We start from the raw sequence: 23802 nt of genomic DNA, 5'->3' as shown, positions 1-23802 counted from the left end.
TTTAATAGCTGTTGCTTGTTTTATTATTTGTCCAGAGGAGGTGGTATTGGACCGAGGTAGAAAAGATGATAGATACATCAGAAATGAGCCAAAGGACTGTCCATTTGCACAAAGCCCTAGCACTGCATATTACCTTTCAGCGGGTGCTGGAACTGCACCTACACTCCGGGGACTCCACTTTCCATCCCTGCAATGACTAAGATAGAGAAAAGGCTGGAGGCTCAACGCAGTTATCAAAGGCATAACGTGACGGGACAGAAGGTGACTTCCACGCGTCCTTACAGCTGTGCAAGCTGAGATGTGAGCACACCGGCATTCCCTAAGAACAGAGGCCAGTGAAGGCAGAGCCGGCCATTATAGACCCGCTCTGTCCTCATCTCTTCATGCAGTATTGTAGTCCTTAAAGTAGTTCTTGAATCTTGTAATTCTTGACACAGGTATCCATACAACAATCACGAGTCAGGCAGAAATAAATTCCTTTAAAAAAAATAGACTGGATCTCATTACATAGCCTTGGCTGACCCAGAACTTAAGAGATCCATCTGCCTCTGCTTCCTAAGCACTGGAGTTACAGGTGTGAGCCGCCACAATGAGCTTTCTGGCTTTCTTTGGCTCCATTATGGAGATTCCATGAGCAGAACTGAGTCCACTTAATGCATATGCAAATTAGTGCATTGCAAATGTCTACTTTTCTGCAAAGTAAATTCTGGTTTCCATCTGATTCTCACTGGATCTGCAGTCCAGAACACGTTCTGTTACAGAGGCCCTTATGCAGAACCGACTTATTTTAAATATTTGTATTCAAGTGGGAGGTTTTTTTCTCATTCTCTTAACACTGACCCTAAACTGATCCCATTCCCAGGACCTAGGGTAAGGCCTGTTCACAAAGGGCTGCCCAGTTTTGCTTGATCCATGAGAACATAAGCCAGGGAAGTGCCTTCCAGTTCAAGAAGGAAGGCTATTCTCAGCAGCAGGAGGGAGTTAGGGGCCGGGGATGTTCAAGTAAATAAAATGCCCAGTCAGCAAAATGACTCTTTCAGTTCCTCTTGAGCCCAGAGCCCAAGAGCTCTGATTCACCCAGTTCTCCCTGAGCAGAACCCTCATTAACTAGATTGCTGCAAAGCACTTCCTCCTGCTTCTCTGGCTAATTCCAACTGTGTTCCAGAAACGAGTACCTCGGGGGCAAAAACAAAACAAAACAAAAATAAAAACAGCATGTAAGCCGTGAAGAGAAAATATCCACTTTTATGTTCTTTTCTCTTTTTTCTCCTTGATTCCAAACTTCTCTTATATAGAAGTTAAGTTTCACGTTGTAAGATTGGTAAGACTGTAAGATGAATACAACCACCAAAAAGAAAATGGTGGCCAACTTTACGAACCAGCAGACCCGAGGACATCTGCAGGAGCCCGAGTGCAGGCAGCTGACCTTAGATTCAAGGGTCTCGGTGGAACGGGAGGACACTCTTAGGAAGCCCATCGCCTTCATCAGCTGTCAAGCTAAGCCACTGCCTTTCCCCCTAACGTTCCTTTTCCTGGGAGAATGAGATGCTCAACCACAGTTCTTCCCTTTAATGAAGCTATGAAAGTCAAACAAGAGTGGTGGGAGTAACTTCCAGTGCTGCGGTTCCTGTCCTGATTTTCTAGAATCACTTAAAACAAGACAAAACGGCACTCAGCACGAACCGCCATCACCTTGTGACATCAACAGAAGACACTGTGTCTCTTTCCATCTCTGTGGGAAAAATAGTTTTCATCACAGAGATTCAGACCTAGACACACAAATCCACAACTGTCTACTTCCTGGGAATACTGGGGAAAACTTTGTACACAACTTAAGCCATCATTGCTCCATTCCACCACGACTCCCTTTACCACTCAGAATACCTTTAAACAAAAGCAAAGACTCATACCATCCCAACTAGTCTTATCCCTAAAACACGATTCCTAGAAAACCTAGCTTGTACAGTTTGCACTGAGCATGCTCTCTTCAAAAGATCCCGCACACATATACACACAGACACCAAAACACACAAAGAGAAGGCTCTGTTCAAGGGTTCAGTTGTTTCTTCAGTGTGGGCCTGGATTACTTGGGGTGTAAGGTCCATCCTTTAACTTTGTAACCTGATCTCTCAGCCGTGTGTGTGTGTGTGTGTGTGTGTGTGTGTGTGTGTGTGTGTGTGTGTGTGTAGAATGAGGGGTATAGGAATAGGGAGTGAAATGTCACTATTTTCAGAGGTAGAGGTGAGAGGCACGTAATGAATGGGGAAGGATGGCAGACCCACACAACAATGTCTGGCCCCCTTGCTTCCACAGATAAAAAACGACTCTGAGTGCCTGGTCACTGTCTTTTTCTTGTCTCCGTGTTGCCTTTTAACCCAGTGCTCATACAAGTATGTTTCCCAGAGTCACTAGTTCTGTGGGGATATGAAATAGATACCGAAGTCAAATCAATTTAGGAAACACTGCATTAATAGACACTAAGCAGTTGACTATAGCAGTTCTCAGAGCCCTTAATATACGGACATGGCCCCTTTCACTTTCCCTCTCTGGAGAGAGGGAATATATTAGCACACAAGGGTGATACAATGTAGACTCCAACCACTGAGAATGGACCTCATCCATCACTCCTGATTTCACTGTACCCTTGACAGTGGGTTCAAGTTGAATAATCATACACATACTGTGCACTGTTTCCCAAAATTTTGCCTAAACAACTCCGTTTTCATATGAACCGGTGAGAAATGCTCTGGCCATCAGGGTATAGGAGAGGGCGATTCTGGCAGTGGCTGCTGGTAGCACCGGTTGAGAGAGTTGATCATAGCTACGGAAGAGACAGATTTCAAAAGACAGATGTCCCTCTGTCCCAGCTGCTCCCGGGACTCTGTCCCTGGTGGGTCAGCAGGTGCCTGTCCAGGTGGTGCTTGCGGCCAAAGCTCTTCTCGCAGCGAGGGCAATGGAAGGGCTTCTCCCCGGTATGGGTCAGCCAGTGTCTCACGAGGTGGTGCCTGCGGCCAAAGCTCTTCCCACATTCAGTGCACACGTGGCTCTTTGGCACAGGTGGGGCATGCTGCTGTTTCTGAGCCCCAGGACTCTCTCCCGTCTCTTGGCACTTGGAGGACTTGCTTTCCACGTGCACTCGCTGGTGGCTGGCCAGATGGGAGTTGCATCGAAAATTCTTGCCACACTCGGAACACCTGTTTGGCTTATCATGCAGATGGGTTTTCTGGTGCCTGATCAGGTGGTGCCTTCTCCCAAAGCTTTTCTCACACTTGAGGCAACTGTAGGGCCTCTCCCCGGTGTGTGTTTGCTGATGCCTGGCGAGGTGGGAGCCCCACACAAACTGTTTCCCGCACTGAGGGCACGTATGGGGTTTTAAGAGAGAATCCATCTCGGTGTTACATAGAAGGCTTGAGAAGCTGTCTTCCTGAAGAAAGGGTGTGCTTAGGAGCATTCCTCTGGAGCCCCTGGGCATGGACTCCCAGCTCTGATCCTGCCCTGGATTCCAGGGAACAGTATCTTCAGACACACTGGATAACATTCTGGGAGGTTCTGCCTCTAGCTCGGGGGTCTCACCCTCATGCTCACTTCCATTTCCTATGGGAAAGGAAAAATACAGCTTTTATGGGGCTGGAGAGATGGCTCAGAGGTCAAGAGCATTGGCTGTTCTTCCAGAGGACCTGAGTTCAATTCCCAGCAACCACATGGTGACTCACAACCATCTGTAATGAGATCTAGCGCCCTCTTCTGGCCCATGGGCATACAGACAGATGCTGTATACTAAATAAATAAATCTAAAAAGTGTGTGGTTTTAAAAAGAATATAGCATTTAAAAGGAGAGTCCTGAGATAGTATCCCAGAACCCAAGTCCCAGGGAACGTTGTATGGTGCCAGGCACTAGTCCAAAGGGGGATCGTGCGTGAAATCACAACACAGTGCAATAGCTGCAGGGATGTTCAAAAGCCTAGGCTTGATGGACAAGTGAACCAAGTTTTCATCCTTACCTTTCTAAGTCTCCATTTCTTCCATAAAACAGGAACAATTCTCTCCCTCCCCCCCTCTGTGTGTGTGTGTGTGTATCTCTGTCTCTCTGTCTCTCTCTGTCTCTCTGTTTCTGTCTCTGTCTCTATCTCTCTATCTCTCTCTCTGTCTCTCTGTCTCTCTCTATCTCTCTCTGTCTCTCTGTCTCTGTCTCTATCTCTCTCTGTCTCTATCTCTCTCTCTCTCTGTCTCTCTCTCTCCTTACTCTCTCCCTCCCCCCACCTTTCTCAATAAAACTAGAATCGTTCTAATATGCACTTGGCACACACTCAGTGATACCTGCTATCACTATTATTTACCTGCCAACATTATTTATTTTCTGCTGTTCATCACCACCAGCCACCATCTTCACACCTCCACACAGAACGAGAGTGAAGGAACGAGCTGCAGCATCACTGGCTAAGTGAGCAGCTATCAGCATCATTAGATGCATTTAGAAGACACCTCTATAATGTCCGTCCAACAGCGTCAATAACAACTCTTATCGGGTGCCTAGTATGTGTTTTGTCACTCTTCGACTCTCAGGCGCTAACATATTCAACTGCAATAACGTAGAAAAGAGGTCTCATAGGTATGTTCTACAATTCAAGCCCACACTGCCTGAGTTCAGAGTCTGCCTTCCACACTTTCTGCACCCCACCCTTGCTTTTGGGGAAAAAAAGAACTCTGAACTTTTTGGTTAGAGACACTGTAAAGATGACATTGCAAGAGAGTGTGTCTAGGTCCTCACCTGTATACATGACCTTCAGGGTGTCTCTCCCTTCTAAGTTCTGGTGGTCAGGGACCCACTGTTCCTCTCCTCCTGGCTGAGAAAGCATGTCCAGTTTGGGGATTGGAAACCCTGCCCATGAGGAAAGGAAACAGATGCAGGCCAGCTTAGCTCAACAGCAACTCTTTATCAGTGGACAAACCCACTCCCACTAGATTCCTCCTCAGGATGCCAGGACCAAAAAGTCAGACACAAGCATCCTGTCACTTCTGTTAAGTCCCTCTTCCTTTTCTTGAAAAGCACGCACTTTCCCCCGATGAACCAGTTCTCTGCAACTCAAACCCTCCCAGGCTGTGTCCTTTCTGGTCATGACTTTCCTTTAGAGTCACTGTGGTAAGTCCCACCTGCAGTGCCCTGGCCTTTCCAGGGTGACGCTCCAGGTCCCAGGGATCTAGTTCTCTGCTCTCTAAGAAACCTCAAGTTCCCATCCGAGATGAGTTTCAAATTTTCACTCCATAATTTAGCATTATGTACAAAAAGATTCTTTGCTTCAACTCTTTGGGCTTAGCTCCAGTATTTTTACTTTGGTGGAAGCCTTCCTAGACAGAGAGCCCACTATTCAACAGCCCCGAGGCAGGGGGGGGGGTCCCTTCCTCCCAGGGGACAGCCTTTTAGGAAGAGGAAGGCCCTGCTTACTCAGAGAGACAACAATCCCACAGTTTTCCTGCATGACATATTCTCCATAAAAGTCTGTCTGAGAGGGATCCAGGCTCCGCCACTCCTCCTGAGAGAAGCACAGGGACACATCCTTGATGGTTACCAGGCCCTGAAACAAGACAGAGGGTCGTCTGTCAGCAGCTGCTTTGGTGGAAAATAAGATCTCACTATGAAGGGCTGAGATAGGCCAGGAAGGAGGGTGAGAGAGGACCCAGGAAAAGAACTGCCAACAGGTCACTAGGTGAAGCCCATAGCTTTGGGAAAGAGAAAAGGAGTAAAGAAACGAGGCCAAGGAGTGAGCGAGGATAATGTCACTAGAGGAAGTTCCCGCATGAGACTGTGAGAAGTCAGAGGCGTGACAGACACATCACTTCCTCTTAACTATCGGCGTCTAGTCAGTCTCCTCTTACCTCCTCATCCTTTCTCGCAGACTGTACCACAGCCTCCTTCCTCCACTTGACCTTGCCTTTTCTGTCAACACAACATGACATGAACAGAACATACTTGCTTTCCTGGTATGCTGATGATATCTCTTCAGGTGCTACGGTACAGTGGTTGAGCCCAAAATCTGGAGCCCAAGGACTGTTAGCTCTACTGCTTATTATCGGTATTATCCAAACCCCTCCACCTCTCTTTGCCCCAATGTTCTCAAACAGAATGGAATGTATCTCAACTTACCTAGCATATATAAAGTGTATAGAAAAGAGTACGCAAGGTAGCGTTCTGTAACTGTCACTACAGACAATGCTGCTGTCCTTCCAAGGCCATTCTCCAGATATGCTCTCTTTCTCTGGCTCTGCATACTTCTTTCTTCTCTTCTCTTCCCACTGTCTACACTACCCTGTCTGCATACACTCTTCCAAGCTTTCCTTAGACCCTCTTTTTTTCATTTTCCAGAATTCTTTTCTTTCTTCTATTTTATTTTTTGAGATAAGCTCTCACCATGCCACACAGATTGGCCCAAAATTCCTGGGCTCAGGCAACACTTGTGCCTCAGCCTCCCTAGTAACTGGAATTACAGGTGGGCACCATCATGCCTGATTTCAGATTTTCTTCTCAAAAGAAGTCAATTAGTTATTCTGAACTCCTCACCCCCATGCCAGAGATAACATAGCCCTCCATTAGGAAAGCCATTATACATCCCTTAGAAATAGATGCTATTCAGCTATAAGCATATCATTAGTGTTCATGGGAACTAAGAAGCCAATGGGATGGTGCCAAAGCTATAGAAGTCAAACTGCACCGACCTTGGGAGAAGACAAGGGGAGCGGAGCTCACCTGGGATCCGGCTGCAAGAAGTGCAGCTGCCATTTCCCAGTCTCCAGTGTTCCCCTCCTGGGGAACTGCAGGAACCCAGGGAGCAGACTGAGCTGATGAGGGGAGAGAGGAACCATTAGAGATGAACTACCCATCTTTCCCAGTATGCGCTGGGACCCACTTATCTTCTCAATCTCACTGGTAAAAACTCAAATGCATACACATAGATGTACAGGCTTTCACTCAACATGTTCTGTAAGGATTTTGTGACATTTATTTAATTAGAATAATTTGTAGTTTGAATGGATGCTGCCTGAATCTTACCAAGTAAAGTGCACGTTGTTGGCCTTGTCCTACAATAGTAGTGAGTCTCATTTCCCGTGCCTCCCACATCTAATACCATTAATTATGCACTTGCATATAGGAGGAATGACTATTGAGAGACAGAAGGCCATTTACACAGTTTGGAAAATTCAGGACCTCCCTGTGCACTAGACAGCAGGGCTCAGGATAAACAGAATGGACCTGGTATTGGGCATGTTCTTCAGCCCAGGGTCATTACAGTTACTATTGTTGCTGGAGACAGGGCCATGCTATATACCTCAGGCTGGCCCAGAACTCATGGCAACCCTCCTACTTTAGCCCCCAAGTAATGAGATTACAAGTGTGAGCAACCGGACCCAGGCAGACTAGGAGTTTTTAATGACACCTTTTGAGACTAGGAGACTTCTAGTGATTGCAAAATGCCCATAGGTTCTCACCCTTCTCCTGAAGGGAGAGTGGCTCTTCAGGGTCACAGTGAAGGCGATCCAGCGGCCCTGGTGCTGTTCCCCATGGGCCCTCTCCCTGGTTTCCTCTTTCCATCTGGGACTCTGCTCCATCCAGCTGCACATTCCTTGGCCCCCATGCCGCTTCCAGGGTTGCAGTCTGTTTGGAAAGCATATCTGCAGCAAGCAGAGACTGTGACCTGGAACACATCAACAGCAGCTACTGAAGGGGTGGCATGGCAAAGGTCATCTCCAAGACCAGTTCCCAAGGCTAAGGATGAAACCGTAAGAGGAGGCCCGACCCAAGACACAGAGCATGGTGTGAGCGAACCAAGGAATGAACTGACTGGGGCTACACAGCCAAGGCATGTCATTTTGGAGACCTCGTGCTATAAATAGAACATCCCTGAGGACTGGAATAACTTCACTTAAAAATAAAATAAGAACAATCCTGAAAACCCAGAGGCTATCTGTTGTATTTCTATCATTCAAAGTACCGTGGATGTAGGGGAAACACAGGAAGGAATGCACTGAGCAAAGATGGATACCTTCTTACATAGAGAGCCTGCTCCACAAACTACTATCTCATCAACTGATTTAGAGGTCCCCCCAGGGGCTGTGACCTGCCATGAGCACCTGTTCTCTCTTTCAGGTTGAACCAGATATCATCCCCCGCAAGAAAATCCTGAGCAAAGGGACATATGCTCTGTTACTCTTAGGTAGGAAATTGGGAACTGATATCAACATAGCAGAAAGGCCAGCAATGTGGAGAGCCAAAAAGGTGATGTTTAAGAACCCAACACAGCCTGAGACTTCAAAGTGCAGGTCAGTGAAGAGCAGATGTTTAACTGGAGAAGGTGGAAAAGAACAGAGCTTGGATGAGACATGGAAACCAGGGGAGCAGTGTTTTGGCAACACAGCCTTTGGGGGATCAACAGCTGAAATACTAAGCCACACAAGTACCCACCATAGTGTATTATTTAAAAAAAAAACCATTGTACCCAACTTCAAGAATGGTTCGGAGAAGCCGGCATGGGTTCATTGGAAGAAATTCAAGTCAAGAGAAGGATAGGAAACACAGCCACTGGAAAAGCTAAAAACAATGGACACAGCTTTTGCTTGTCAAGCAACACAAGGCCAATCAGTTACACCACCTGTAAACATCTCTATGTATTAAACAGAAGAAATGGGGTTTGGTCACAAGAAAGAGATTTAGGTCATTTTTTTTCAAACAGTCATACAGAGCATATGACCAAGTTTGTACTTTTCTTTGAACATTTTTAGACATGAGGCAGATACCATTTGAGAATGACTGTAGGACAACTTTCTGCTTGGCAATCTATTTTTGCGATTCTTATTCAATATCCAAGTAGACAGAGTCACCAAAAATCCCCCAGGAAGGGGTCAGGATTTTGGTAGCTATTTGGCTCACGTGATAATTCAATAACCCAGGAGGCTGGGAAAAGCTACAACAGACCTCAGGCCAATTACTTTCTTGCCTATTTTTCTTTGACAAACGATGTCTAAGCACAATGTACAGGAAGAACAAATTCCTCTTTCATCTTTGAAGTCTAAAGATGGCTTTGGGGCCTCGTGGATGCTTCCTGGACTGATACCCAGTTTAGATGGATTCCTTTTCAGAGACAAAGTAAAGCAGTGATGAGGAGAAATTTCAATTTTAGCTGCCTCTGAATTTCAGGCCCTACGTTCTTTTCACTTTTAAACGTACAGGACACCAACTGCCCTTAAGCCTCCCTTGTTCTCCGGCTGCCTAGGCAAGAACTCCAGCAGGTTTCAAGTCCTGCATAGTACCTGGACATCTCTCTCAAACCCAGTTTTCTATTATGTCCTGGGCAGAAAAGTCCTCCACCTTCAGGGAAGCCTTTCTAAAGAGCCCACTGAGCCTGCTAGACGAAGACAGAAAACCCTTTGAAAATGCTGGCAAAACCCGAGCAAAGGTGTGGATACCTGTCGCCTGCCTGCATTCCCTAAGGTGGTCGTGGCAGGGCCAGCACCTGAGCTGCAGCCTTAACCTGTTTTTTCCTTCCTTTCCCCTAGTTCTGCAGCCTAGGTTCTTGGGCTTTCCTTTCAGTCGTCGTCGTTTGCTTGTGTGTCTGGGAGGCAGGGCACCTGCAGGAAGAAGTTTTTTCCTTTTTGCAGCGAGTTCTGTTGAACAGAGATATCTGTGGTATCAAAGAGTGCCCAAGGGCGCAGGGACGAGAGTGGGTCCAGTGGCCCTGCCGCGGGTGTGGCATGGCCGGGGCCCCGAGCCCTCAGAGAGTAAGGTTTCTTCTCTGCGGGTCAGAGCACCCCAGGGAGGGTCAGATTTCAGAAGACTCGGAGCCCGACAGAACCGGAGCGGGCAAGCGGGGCCAGAAAACAGGTTCCCGCGAGCCGGGGCTACAGCAAGTGAGAGAAAGGGTGCTGCGGGCGTCTGCTCAAGTGACAGCAGCGGGACCGGACGCCCAGCATCGAGGCCACTCTCCCCAAGGCCAGGCCGGCTTCCCCCAACCCCCTTCGCCCGCTGGCTCCCCGGCCACACTCACCCCGGATCGGCCCCTTGGTGCTGCCTCCCGGCCGGCACGGCCGAGCCCGCGGCCCGCACAGCCAGCGACAGGCGACCGCGGCCAGCGCGGGGCGGGCACAGGAAATCCCGCCGCTTCCGGGGCTCCGTGGTGCGGGCGGGGGTGGGCACGGGTGGAAGGGACAGCTGGACCCGAGCTCCGGTCGCCGCAGCCCTGGGGTGCGCTGATCCCGGGGCCCCGCCCACAGCCGACCACCCACCGAGTCCGGTTGGCCAAGCCCTACTGGACTAGAGGGAGAGAGCCAGGAGGACAGTGGTCTCCATAGGATGCCTTCCTTTACGTTGGCCCCACCAAGATGGTGCTTGTGAAGGGGGCTGTGCCTTCAGATCTGAAGAGACATGGGTTGCCAGCGTGCACGCCACATTTGGAAGATTTAATTTGTTAAAAATGTCATATTTAAGCTATGTTAAGTATGTTAATCTCGCATAATACAAATGTGACTTGGCTACATTTCTTTTGGGCATTTCTACCTTAAAGCATTAAGATGGACATGACTGGAGAAGACCAGAAAGACCCACAAAACAGATAATGGTAGGACCTGCTTGTGAACGGTACAGTCACAATGCCTTACCGAAATCATTTTGCAAAATATTGTAGCACGGACTTAAAGAATGAATGGCCCATGGCAGGGCATATGTGACAGGCATTCCTTCAATTCTACTAACTGGCTGTTAAATGTCATTCGTTGTAAATATATTTTGGAATTCAAAGAAAGGACCCATCTAACTAGAAAAAAGAGAATTTCCAATTCCGAATTCTCACGTACCAAGTACTTATCTACCCCACCATTTTGTCAAGACACAAAGTGGGTTCAGTATTTCTCTCACCCCCACCACACCCCCTAGAGAGGCATACTGGCTATCACCAGGTTCCACAAAGAGTGATACAAACTTGAAAAAGATGGGCTGACACACAAGTATTCCTTCACTGTTTTCAGAAGAATTCCAAGTCTCATTTTCGTCTCCTAGCCCATTTTACCCCTTGAGACTGCTACCGCTGGCCACACGTGATTTCAGAGTAAAGCCTCCTGGGAGCCCTGGTAATTTTCATATTGCTTACCAACACCTTTACTATTTCAGATGAACCAATGTTAGGACCCTGTGAGCTCCTTCTGCAACAGGTCTTTCTACGTATTCAAGAATGTGTTCTTTTTTCCCCTCTATCCCAACTTTCACCAAGCTAGCTTTCTTCTGTAGGACCCACCATGGTTCAAATTCATGGGGCGCAGCTGAGGTTTCCCACCATGACAGGCCAGGCCAGGACACTGCTCAACACGAAGCCTCAGTTGAAGTAGAAGCCCAGGATTGAAAGAGGTCATGGAGAGAAGTTGAGGTTTGGCACCATGCCGCAGAGTCAGAGTATCAAAAGAGAGTCCAGGAAAGGCTATTGGTAGGTGCAGTGCAGTTACAAAGGAGACTCCAAAATTTTGGAGGTGTCTGTGCCATGGGATGACTGCTAAGGAAAGCAGAAGCTTCCAAGTGGAGCCAGTCTGAGCCTCGGAGGCAAGCTGTGTGCTCCGTGGGTGGCCACACAAACCCTTGGGAACCCAGAGGATCACGAGTGAGCCCCTGAAGTCTGACACTGAGCTTCACACTGTTAGATTTTGGTTTTGCTTTGATTGGATCGTGACTGTGTCCTCCATTCTTCCCTCTGGGAGTAGGAAAGCATGTAACTTATTTTAGATTTTACAAGAGCCCACAATTAAAAGACTTTGGGGTTTTAGACAGTCTTCAGAATTTCACAGATAATGAATTTTAGAGAGACTTTGGATAGCTGAGAGAGACTCTGAATATTTTCAAGGAACTTTGAAAAAGACTTTTGGCATTTTTTAAAGAGACTTAAGCTTTTAAAGTGTTTGACATGTTAAAGATGGCAGGACTTTCAACATTGGGGTATTTTATATTGTGGCACTCATATTAACATCCCCTCTTGGGGACGAACAAGAAAGAAAAGGTTATGGTTTAGTGGTGATGTGTTTATGTGTCAAATTGACAAGGGGTCAGTTGTGTTGGCTAGTTTGATGTCACACTGTATATGAGGCCGTAACTTCCTGAAGGCACTCAACATCATAGCCAGTTTTTTAGATCTCAAATGGTCTAACAACAGTAACATAGGGTTTTAGAGTAAAGCCTCTTGGGAGTCCTGATAATTTTCTTATTGTTTACTAACACCTTTACTATATCAGATGGACTAGCCAGAAGCAAGGAGTTCTAGACTCAACATGAGCCCCAGCTTCAGTTAATAAACTAAATAAATGGGAGAACAATCCAGAAAGACATCAGACACCCACTTCCAGTAGTCACCTGGGCATGCACACATTGCGTGTATGCTCCCACCCCCACCCCTCACACACAAGTCTAAAGCAGAGCCAAGACTCACAGGACCTTGGTATGCATCTGAACTGTGCTGCTGGTCAGTTGCCTGGCCTTGAACAAGGAGGCAGATCTGAACACAAATCTCCATCCTCACATCTGAGCTATCATTGGCCGATAGTGGAGCATTTTAGTTTGATCTAAACATGCAAGCTACTCTGTGTTCTCGACACTTCCCCACTCTCCTGATTCAGCATCTGTCTACAGTGTCATCCCCTGGGCTTTGCCGTCTAGTATGGAGCTTTCCTGGTGTTGCCTTTAGTTACAGGTTCTCCTGCAGTGATGTATAGCTGCTTAAACTTCTGGGGCCAAACAAACAATGGGGGCTTGGACACCCTGAAATCCTATGCATATAGTATGGATATGATAGTGAACATCCACTCAACTTATAAATAAAGACTTGAAAACTAAAACCAGATGAAGACAGTTTCTTCATGTATCTGGAGATAAACTGTTTTCAATAGTAAGCAGAGTTTAGCAAGACCTTTCTGCACTTAAATGTTGGTAGCCTGTTTATCCTAAATAAAATTATTCAAAAGAAGAGGAAAACTGAATGTGAAAAGTGTGTATTTTGATATTATCTGAAGCAATTATACTAAAATTAACTGAGTTGTAACGACTGGAGAAAACCTAGTTGAAACACATGGCAGACTATTTTTAATGATTGTGATTATAGAAGAGAGACATAGATATTATTGACATAATGACTAATAAAGGACCATGAAATAATTTAGATTTATTAAATTCTATAAAATATATACACAGTATATAAGAAAAAATGCAAACATAAGTTGCTGTGTTGTAAGGATAGTAAAACTGGGTTTTAAAATTTGCAATTTTCAAAAAACATGCTTTTTATGATTTCAGTGAGAAATTCCTCTTGAGGGAAGGGTGATACACAACTCACATTCTAGCGTTTAGCTGCAGATTCAGCCATGAACTAAGCCTGATCCCACTAAGCAGAGTATAGTCCCTTTCACAACTCTGCTTCCACTCTGCATGCTGCCTAAGAAACTTCAACCCGGTGGGAGAATCCATTGTTCTAGGAGGAGGCTTAGCCGCTCAGTTAGGACTAGGAATGGCTCCAGCAGCTGGATTTTTTTTTCTATCAGTTACTGTGTCTTTTACCTGTCCCCTCCCTAGAAGCTCAGCAATATCAGATCTGTGGTCTGGGGAAGATTGGAGGCAGGTGTTTCTCTGTATCAAAAGCCCTGGTAGAGAAGGCTTGAAAGCCTTCCCAGGGGAACAGAGCGTCTAGAATACAGAGCGTCTAGAAGTGAAACCAAAGGCACACTTCTCCCTCTCTCAGTCTGGCTGCGTACTGCATGATCTCTTCCAATAAATATTTATAGACACCTGGTGTTTGGGATTTTAGATAATGAAATCGTAAAAAAACTTGTTTGTGTCAAAGAAAACAAAAAACCAAACCAAACCAAAACAAAACAAAACAAAAAAAAAAAAAACAAGGCCTGATTTGTTTTATCTCTGCCGGTTTCTGAGGCGCTGGACTGAGTCAGGCTGTTTTCTACAGAGTTGGAATTTGTTGAGATGGGGGCCCTAAACTAAGTGTGACCCCTGAAGTGATTTCAGACCAAGGTGTTGGCATTTGAATAGAGGATGCCCCACCAGAGAAAATTAGGACGCTCTTAAGTCATTGTCCCCGGAACTTGGGATGACCTCTGCGACTTCCCACTCCCACAGGTCCACAGGTAGAGCTGGCCCTCCCCATTCAGTCCTAAAGGAATCTGATCAGTGATGGAAAGGTAGAGAGCTCAGATCTATACAGCACCAGACTGTTGGACTTGCTACCACATGTCAGCTCCGTTGTGTCCTACTTTGTGAATTTAGAAGGTATTTTCTCCTCCCCTTTCTTTTCCCCCACCTCCCCCACTGAGGACCATGCCCAGGACCTCATGTGCTTTAAGGAAAACATTCCATCCGCTCCAATGCCAGCTCTCTACTCCCTCATCGCAGGCCGAGTTCCCACTGCTGTGACCGTGCTGGGACTCTTCACATGTGGAACGGGGTAAAGATGGAGGAGCTTGAAGAGATGACTTCGCTGTCTGCTTCACATTGAAAGGAAATGACGTGGAATGCGCCAAGAACTCTGTCATGTCTCAAAAGCTGATTTTCTTTCCCAACAAATCAAATAAAAACTGTGTGGTGAATGACACAAACTATAGTGAGCATGTCTTTAGTCTTGGATTAACTCTAAAATGTTGGCATTGGTGCATTCTGAGTGGATAAACACTAAAATGTTGGCCTTCGTGTGTTCTGATTTGAGTGAGTGCTTGTTAAGAAGCTTTGGATATCTTTGTTGTGGTTTTCGTGCTTCCTCATTTGCCTCTTTTAAGTCTAAGGATACTCCTGGACAATCTGTGTGACTTGGTACCTTGTGTGGGTTTTTTGTTTTGTTTTGTTTTTGTTTTAAGTTTTTTCTCTGCTTGATTCCCCTGTGCTAGGCTGGCTGTGGTAGAGGAAGAAATACTTCGGTGCTTCTTGTCTGGGCACTAGTTCCTATTCACAGAGGGAGTAACTGTATGTGGGGAGGGGTCTTCTTTGGTCTTTAGGTTATAGCTCAAAGAATGTCTACTCATCCTGTCCATAGCCCAGCTCTGCTATGCTGAGGAGTAACCAACTGTTAGTACAGTTGATTGACACTTTCTAAAAGGGAGGATCCAGTGTTACGCATTGTCTTCTTGGAGCTTCATCAGAAAGCCCAATGGTGGCCACTAGATGAGCTTTTCCCTCTTTACATCATCAAGTCATCACACTCACTTATCTCACTGTGGGGAAACAAGCACTGCTATCATTGGCTTGCTTTGTTCCTTGTACAAAAGCAATAGCGTTTTGGCATGTGTTCGAGAAAGCAAATTCTCTTCTAAGACAGCATTAGCTTGCTTAGTCCCAGTGTCCTTCAGAAAACATTTACCCTGACACTCCAGTCTTTGCCCGCTTTACATTCTCCCTTTAATTTGACCTGCAGCCTTAGGAATGAAAAGCAGCTTGTTAGAAATGTGGTATTTGAAGCCAACCTTTTCTCAAGGATCATAGAGTCATCCATGGCCATCTGGTCTAAGGTAAAAAAAAAAAAGAGAGAGAGAGAGAGAATAAACTGATTGTAATTATCTGCATGGAACTGATCACTGTCTGATATTTCAGTATCTATTTATCTCTGCTCTAATTTCTTAGATTATGACAACAGAACCTGCCAGTACGTGGAACAAAGTTTGCTTTGTCTGAAACCACACTGTCACAGAGAAGTGATGAATTATGGGTGTCATTTTAAAAATACAGTTATAAGTAAGCATCTCCACAAGCACTCCATGCTCTCAGATGAAATAATGTCCAAAAATGTAGTCACAGAGAGATGAGTGAGATGGACCAGTGAGTCACAGGGAAAACTCAAAGTGTCTTCTTGAAACTCTGTCTTCTATTTTTCTTGACTTGGTTTTAAACTTTTCCTTATCTCAATTTGTCCATCCAAAAATTGTAATACAGTACTATTTGCATGGTTTTAATAATTTACTCAGGTATTTCATGTGCAGTGTTCAGCATATACTATCAATTAGTTATTATTAGATGTCTATGCTATCTATTGCCTGAATTTGGCCCGTCACTGTTACCAGAAAAGAAAATCATTTGTAACTAGTATACAAAACAGCTGGTAACATTGTGATGTCTTCACTCATGCAAACCATATACTTTACTTATACTCCTGCCCCATCTCTTATTAGTTCTCTTCTTCCCCACAATGGTTTACTCACAGTCATTTGGAGGCAGTCAGATCATGTTAGTAAACAGAGAAATAAAGACCAAACCAAGGAGGAAGAAATGGAGGCAGTGGGGGATAATACCACCTTGAGTGCTGAGTTGTAAGTGATCTCAAAAACAAAATACGGACTAAGGGAGAGGAAAGAGAAAAATGTCCCAAGAGTCCCAAGAGCTATCATAGGATAGATACCACATCGTGGCAGACCTAGCTCTTGTCTTACCCAATAGAAAGAACGTCCATGTGCTCTGATCTGTGAAGTGAGTATTTCAACAAGACTTTATCCAGAGGGAAAGAGAAACAATCATTGTTCTCTAGGAAGGTGCCTCCTTTGTCTTCCTAGGTGCCAGAACTGATAGAAGCAACACAAACTCATGTTTGTTATGGTTTCAGTGTGTATGCCTACCGTGATCTGTATGACTTTGGACTTGACTGCTGTAACAAGGAGGACAGACACATGTCAGAAAGGCTGGGACTGGTTGGGCTATGCACTCTGATGGAGATGCACCAGGAGCCTGGAAACTCAGTGGGTTTATTTTATATCTCTAAACGAGGCGGGTTTTCAGTACATGGCTAAATAAGGAGGTGAGTTTATGATGTATGGCTGGAGAAGGAGATGGGTTTCTGGTATACAGATGAACAAGGAGTCTGGTTTAGTTGGTCTTCATAGGAGGTCTCTGTAGTGAGTGGTCTCACATCGTAGTTTCCTCACCTTGTAGGAGGAGGAAACTGTGATTGATCATTTCTGTGAACTCTCTCAACATTTGTATTCTGACAAGAAGGCCTGGACATCCCCTTAAGCCTGACAGAGAGAAGGTCCTGACATGCCCAAGATGTGAGGCATTGGGATACTGACACAGCCCATGTCTATGTCAAAGAATACACATTCACCCCTTACTTCATCAACTTCCTACATAGCCCCAAAGTTTGTGTGTTGGAACCTTAATCTTTCAGTGTGGCAGCGTTGAGGGGTAAGTCACAGAATGCACCACTCATGACTGAGTTAGTGCCTTCCCCGTGGACCTGGGCTAGTTCTCCTGGTGGTGGGAGTTCTAACTTTCATGCATCTGGATCAGTCCCCACTAGAGTGAGTTGTCATAAAGGGAGGTTCTTCTCTTACCTTGTCTTTTTACACATACATACTTGTACTTCCTTTTTTCACCATGAATTCCAAGCAGTGGACTGCCAACATCACGCTTGGACCAAGCATAATATATACATTAAATATACTTCTTTTCTTCCTAAGTTCCCAAGTCTCAGGCACTCTATTATAGCAACAGAAAGCAGGTGAAGAAGATGTGCTGGGAGACCTCCAGGCTAAGAGCTCAAACACTTTCTCAGAATTCCTTTACTCTTGTGGGACTCTAAATCAGCAAGAAAAACGGATTCTCAGAATAGAAACATGTGAACAATTACTCAGACTGTTTCCAATGCAAGCACACTATTGGTTGTTTTCACTATTTTCTTATTCTAAATATTTTTCCAAGGGTGTTATACAGACAGACTTCTCGGGTATAATAATTCAGAAGGGTAGCTACATTGAGGAACCAATGAGTGACCAGCTGAGCTTGTATGTCCAAAATGGATGTCTTCAAGTCAACGTTTGCCGTTTTGATCTCAGTAGCTTAGCAATGCCCTGGTATGTATTGAACAAGAATGGCTTCCAATTCTGTTTTCTTTTTAAGATTTATTTTTGCATTATGTACATTACTTGAATGCATGTCTATATATCACATGTGTACCTCGTCCCTGAACAGGAGAGAAGAGGGCATCTGAAACTAATATCAGCACTAATATGTGGTTATGGGTGCTGGGAACAGAACCTGTGTGACCAGTGTTTCTAACTACTGAGCTTTTAGATACTGAGCCACCTCTCCAGTCCCAATTATTCTGTGGGTTTTTTTAGAAAAATATTTATTCTATTTTTATTTATGTGTGTATATATGTCTTTGCACTTCTGTGGGGGTATGCTAGAGGTGGAAGAAAGAGTCGGATCCCCTGAGGCTAGAGTTAAGGCAGTCATGAGTCTCTCATTGTGGGTTCTGGGAACCAAACTCTGGTCCTCTACAACATCAGCAAGCACTCTTAACCCTTGAGCAGTCTCACCTGCCTCTAAGTGTTCCCCCCCTTTTTTTTTGGAAAATCTGAACTGCTAAGTTACTTGCTTGCCTCTTTGAACTGTATATACATAGTGCTTTACCTCTGGCCAGCTTTACAACCCAGGGATGTCCTTCTTGAGGACCTAGGAAGCATCTCTGAAGTAGGGGAAAGTATTCCCAGTTCTAGGTTTCTGACAACACAGACATTGAGTAGTAAACACAGAGAAAAACACTTGAAAACTCAGAAGCGACCCAGTGCACTGGATATAGTCCATGGACCAACATCTCTGATAATATCATCCAGAAGTTTTCTACTAATTCACCTCAGTTTAAAAATTCTCCTGCTTTGGTTCAGTGGAGTTGAGCCCCACTAGTCTACCACAATCGTCTTTAAAGTCTTTCTGGGCTGTTTAACTGTGACACAACATTTCCTGTGGTGATATAATTAGTGGGCAGACTGAGTTTTGCCACGCACACTAAGGGATGAGTTTGATAGAGTGTCTTTGATCATAGTATACCGTTACCACTACGGCTCCTTACTGCTTCTCTTCTGAACCTGTAACTTTCTACAATGTGTTTAATTTGTATCCTTTTGTTTCTAGGGATTCCTGACTGCTGTGAATGTCTGCGTTTTTAAGATAATAAAAAGTGCTATAGAAATAAGAGTGAATTATACAGACAAGATGATACATTTATTGGCTCAGAAAACCCCAAAGATTTTGTAAACAGGCAATCAGAACAAAAATGGGATTTTGAAAATGAATGTTTCTGTGCAGAAAAATGGAAGCCACTCTACTTTAAGACAAAATTTATATGCAAGAATAAATGCTGTATTGAATAGTAATCGTGAAGTTAATTACAAGAAAAGGCTGCTTTCAGATTCTAGAATGAAAACTTTTCCCTCAGAATATATTTCTTTGTCTGGTTTTGGTATCAGGATCTCATAAAGTTACTTGAGAATATTTCTGCTCTCCTGTGTTTTGGAAGGTCTTACTTAAAATTTATATTATTGCTTCTGATAAGTTTTGTTAAAAATTCACCGCAAGTTAGTGCAACTTAGGGTTTCTTTTAGGAGAGGTTTTAAAGTACAAATTGAACTTTCCTGAGTCTACTTGTAATGAAGATAGCCGATGCTATAGGGGATACAATATATTTATTTACCAGAGAAAGAAGAGAGTCACACAAACTAGGAGTTAGAAGTGTGGCTGGCTTCCAAAAAAGGGAGGTCCTTTTTCCTTTTGCTTCCTTTTATCTCTACCTGTGCTAATTTACTTGTCTCCGCCCTCATAGGCAGATAGCTTTGTGGGATTCACTCCTACATACTTGAATGTGAAAATTAAAAACAAACATTTTCAGCACCAAACACTGACAAAAGGATGTGGAAAGCGCCGGGATTTAGTGGCGCACGCCTTTAATCCCAGCACTCGGGAGGCAGAGGCAGGCGGATCTCTGTGAGTTCGAGACCAGCCTGGACTACCAATCGAGTTCCAGGACAGCCTCCAAAGCCACAGAGAAACCCTGTCTCGAAAAACCAAAAAAAAAAAAAAAAAAAGGATGTGGAAAGCAACTGAGATCTTCATACGCTGCTAGTGGGAACACGGAATTGTACAGACAGTGTTGAAAGGAGCAAAGCAGTTTCTTATAAAGCTAAACATTACAATCAATACGACCCAATGATCTCTCTCCTAGGTATTTGTATTACCTTCACAAGTATTTCCATCCATATATGTGAATTACAGATTAAATGAATGTATCAGTATCGCTATGCTGAAGGGAAGGAAGCAGACACAAACATTGATTTTACACTACAATTGCATCTACGTGAAATTCTAGCAAAGGCTAAGTTATAGTCATTAAAAGTTGATCTGTGATTGCCAAGAGCCATAAGTCAAAAGCAAATATACGGCCAAAAGGCCCAGGAGAGCTTGGCATTAGGATAGAAATATTTTATACATGATTGTAGTGTTGATTTATATTCCTATACCTGAAGTTCTCAAAGATGCCTTTATGATACTCACCACAATATACAATGAGTACATATCAATACCACTTTAAAAAATAAACAGTCAAGCTGTATATTAAAGTTGGTGAGTTACATGCAAGTTATGCCTCAGAGATAGATTATTTAAAAGACAAGGCCAAGGCAGACATCATACAGCCACCTCATATCCAAGGAGGAGGCAAATGAGAGGGGGAAAGCTGCTAAGACACCTAGAAAAGATTACAGGCTCAGGAAACTGGATAGTCTGAGACACTTTTAAATCAATGGACCACACTCCTGGGCCAGCATCAGAGCTGGCCACCCCACTGGGTTCCTTGCTAACCTTTAGTGAAAAAGCATTAACACCGATACATACTTAATGGAACAGTGGAATTCTACCCAAAGGAACATGGGTCCTGTTACCACAAGAAAATAGAAAGTATTTGGAGGGGGGACAAACTAAGAAATGTTCCCTTCAAGATAAAATAATAAACAAGTTATGTTTAAATTAATTTCATAACAGAAGAGTCAGATATTTAACGTTTTATCTCTGAACAGAATTAACCTTAAGGCCACCAAAGGAAATGGCATTGCTTGGGCAAACTACCAGTGTTTTCACATAGCATCTGACTCTAATGGCATTCTTACTTAACCTCTCCATTTTATGACTTCAGTTCTCTCAAGCATTTTCTTCACCCTGTGTCTTTGATCGACTTACTCAAAATGGTGGCAGCATTTTCCAAGCACTTTTCTGAGAGCTGTAGTCACCTCCTTGTTCTTCAGGCTGTAGATGAGGGGGTTCAGCATGGGAGTGATGACACTGTACTGCAAAGAGAAGACTGTTTCCATGGGAGAGCCCGAGGTGGGCATGGTATAGCGCAGGCAGGCTGACCCAAAGTACAAGATCACTATAGTAAGGTGGGAGGAGCAGGTGGAGAAAGCCTTGCTTCTGCCCGTGGTGGAACGCATGTTCAGGATTGTGGAGAAAATGCAGCCATAGGAAGATAAAACCAGAAGAAATGTTCCGGAAGCATGTATAACAAAAGACCAGAACAAGACAGTGGCATTAGTGGAGACATCAGAGCATGAGAGGGGGAAGAGGGAAGGAATCTCACAGTTGTAGTTGTGTATGGTTCCACAGTCACAGAAGTCCAAATTCACAGCTAGAAGGGTATTAATGAGTGAGTTCAGTATGGCCAGGCCCCAGGATCCGAACACAAGCCCCTCACAGAACCGGTTGCTCATCATCTGGCCATAGAGTAGAGGATGGCAAATGGCTGCATAACGGTCGTAGGCCATGACTGCAAGAAGCAAGGCCTCAGTGCCTCCAATGGCAAACACAAAGAAGGCCTGGGTCAGACAACTCTTCACAGGGATTGTTTTTGTCTTAGCCATTAGATTTTCCAGTATCTTGGGCACAGAGACTGATGAATAAGAAAGATCCACGAATGAGAGGTGACCCAGAAAAAAGTACATCGGTGAATGGAGGCGAGCATCGGCTATTATCACTAGCAGAATCACGGAGTTCCCTGTCATGGTCAGGACATAAATCACAAGGAAAATCACAAAGAGTGTGGCTTGGATCTGAGCATCAGCAGGCAGCCAAAGAAAGATGAATTCAGAGACAACACTCAAGTTTCCCATAGCTATGTAGTGCATCTTCCCTTGGAACTTGAAAAACAAAAGCAATAAAACAACAAAACCTCCTCTTATGTGATAGCTTCTCTTCTTCAAATAAATAATTCCCTCATTACCAAATTTCATTGATTGTTGGTCCAGATGGGATAGCAACCTTGATATTTTAAATACCACACATTTGTTTTCAGGCCCGCCAACTGCCCATACTGTCCATTCGTACCCTCCTGACAGGGGCTATTAGGCTTTTGTTGTTTTCGGGTTTCTTTAGGTCTTCGGTTCTTCTGAAGAAAATGGGGATGTAAAAAACAACATGGACGAAGAATAAAACCATAAGTGGATTGAAAAGACTGGAATTCTCAGTTCAGCTGGAGAGTCATTGCTGCCATGCGAAGAGCCTAGTCAAGGATGAAGAGAGAGATTTTTAAAATATTTGGATGGTGGTCATATCCACATTGCTGCAACTGGGGTATAGTGCAAGTTTCTTTGGAAGAAAGAAAGATAATGAACTTCCTGATCAAGTATTGGCCTTCAGTGTCCTAAGGATACACCTTTTAAAGAAAATTAATGTGAAAGAATGAAGACACAAGAAACACCTGGAAGAAAGCAGATAAAAGATGTGTAGCTGTAGTTTTAGAGCTAATTATAGTTTCTTATTACAGTTTTCTCTTGCTCTGGTTGGCACTCAGGTAACGATATCCAGCTTAGAGAGATTGCTTAAATTCAGCATCATCCATGCTCACACTTTTAATCAATAGAGGTTAAGACACTGTATAAGGTCAAAGTTGGTTGCCTTCCATAGGAAGGCATTTTCTTAATGCATTTTCTCTAGGTTCTATATAAACAAAGCAAACAGTTGAAGAGTGTGTTTTCCAGGAGTGGTTTACTAGCTTATGAATAATGATTTGCCCACAAAGCTTTGCTTTCCACCCTGAGATATGCCCTTCATCTTCTGATGATAGGAGAAAGCACTTGGTAGATAAATAACTCCAATAAATCCTTTCTTCTGAGTACAGAGACCATGGTGCCTGGGAGTCAGGAAGGAAGCTACACTGTTGATGGAGTTTCAGACATTTCAACAAAAAGAAGTGCCCCTCCCAAAGCTGGTCCCCAACTGCAATCAGCAGGTGTAAGGGAGATCTCAGGTACCTGCAGCACTGACCATGCCTGTTTGGGCATGTAAGTGATTTTTTCTCTCTCTCTAATACAGTATCATAGAATTCCCTTCCCCAACATCTGTGGTGTGGCTCATATTCTGTTTTCAACCAGGGATGCCTTGATTTGTAGAAATATTTTTGATTTTAGAAATTAAATTGAAGAAATAAACCTCTTGCGTCTGTGGATGTGTGTAGTTGCTCACACCCATGCCCACCCAGAGCCCAGAGGAGGGTGGAAGTGTGTGCTCTGTCACTTTCTGCCTTGTCCCTTGAGATAAGGTTCCTCATTGAACCTGGAGTGAGGCTAGTGGACAGCAAACCTCCTGTCTCCTTGACCCCTGCTACCTGTTCTAGGGTTACAGTCGCTCCTTGCCACACATAGTTTTTTGCAGGAGTTCTGGGGATTAGAACTTAATTCTGCATGTTTGTACAAAATTCTCTTTACCCAGAAAAAAATAAAGCCTGTTTTTGTGGTGGTTTCATGTGGAGTATGCAAGGATATCTAATGACGTTATCAAAGGTCCTCACAGAGGGTTTTGTCTTTACTAGAAGGGTCCCAGAAGGGCTAGAGAAATGGTTCAACTGTTAAGGATGCACACTGCTCTGGAAGATGACACAGTTCAGTTCCCAGCACCCACACTGTGCATCTCACTCTAGATACAGCACCTCCTTCCAATCTCTGTGGGCCCCCACACATTTAATAAACCTGCACA

General features: G+C 44.5%; 2 protein-coding genes across 5 annotated transcripts; both read right to left on the bottom strand.

Moving 5' to 3' along the window:
• Nucleotides 1-10159, bottom strand: Znf641 (zinc finger protein 641). Of its 4 annotated transcripts, none has more exons than XM_040753884.1 (7): nucleotides 10035-10115; nucleotides 7483-7688; nucleotides 6743-6834; nucleotides 5875-5935; nucleotides 5444-5573; nucleotides 4769-4879; nucleotides 1-3594 (listed from the first exon to the last, which is right to left on the bottom strand). In XM_040753884.1, the coding sequence occupies exons 2-7, from the start codon at nucleotides 7612-7614 to the stop codon at nucleotides 2840-2842; spliced, it is 1281 nt and encodes a 426-aa protein (XP_040609818.1). In that variant the 5' UTR covers nucleotides 7615-7688; nucleotides 10035-10115; the 3' UTR covers nucleotides 1-2839. The 4 variants fall into 4 exon arrangements, with proteins under 4 accessions (XP_040609818.1, XP_040609819.1, XP_005067232.1 ...); XM_040753885.1 differs by lacking the exon at nucleotides 10035-10115 and adding an exon at nucleotides 9457-9951; XM_005067175.4 differs by lacking the exon at nucleotides 5875-5935 and having other exon boundaries at nucleotides 10035-10159.
• Nucleotides 10160-21011: 10852 nt separating this feature from the next.
• On the bottom strand, nucleotides 21012-21941 carry LOC101832168 (olfactory receptor 8S1-like). Its single transcript, XM_005066906.1, has one exon. The coding sequence runs from the start codon at nucleotides 21939-21941 to the stop codon at nucleotides 21012-21014; it is 930 nt and encodes a 309-aa protein (XP_005066963.1).
• Nucleotides 21942-23802: the final 1861 nt, after the last annotated feature.

The sequence above is a fragment of the Mesocricetus auratus genome, unplaced genomic scaffold, assembly GCF_017639785.1.
Source record: "Mesocricetus auratus isolate SY011 unplaced genomic scaffold, BCM_Maur_2.0 Super-Scaffold_100010, whole genome shotgun sequence".
NCBI lineage: Eukaryota > Metazoa > Chordata > Mammalia > Rodentia > Cricetidae > Mesocricetus > Mesocricetus auratus.
Note: the sequence above shows the minus strand (reverse complement) of the source record. Positions and strands in the feature narration are given on the sequence as shown.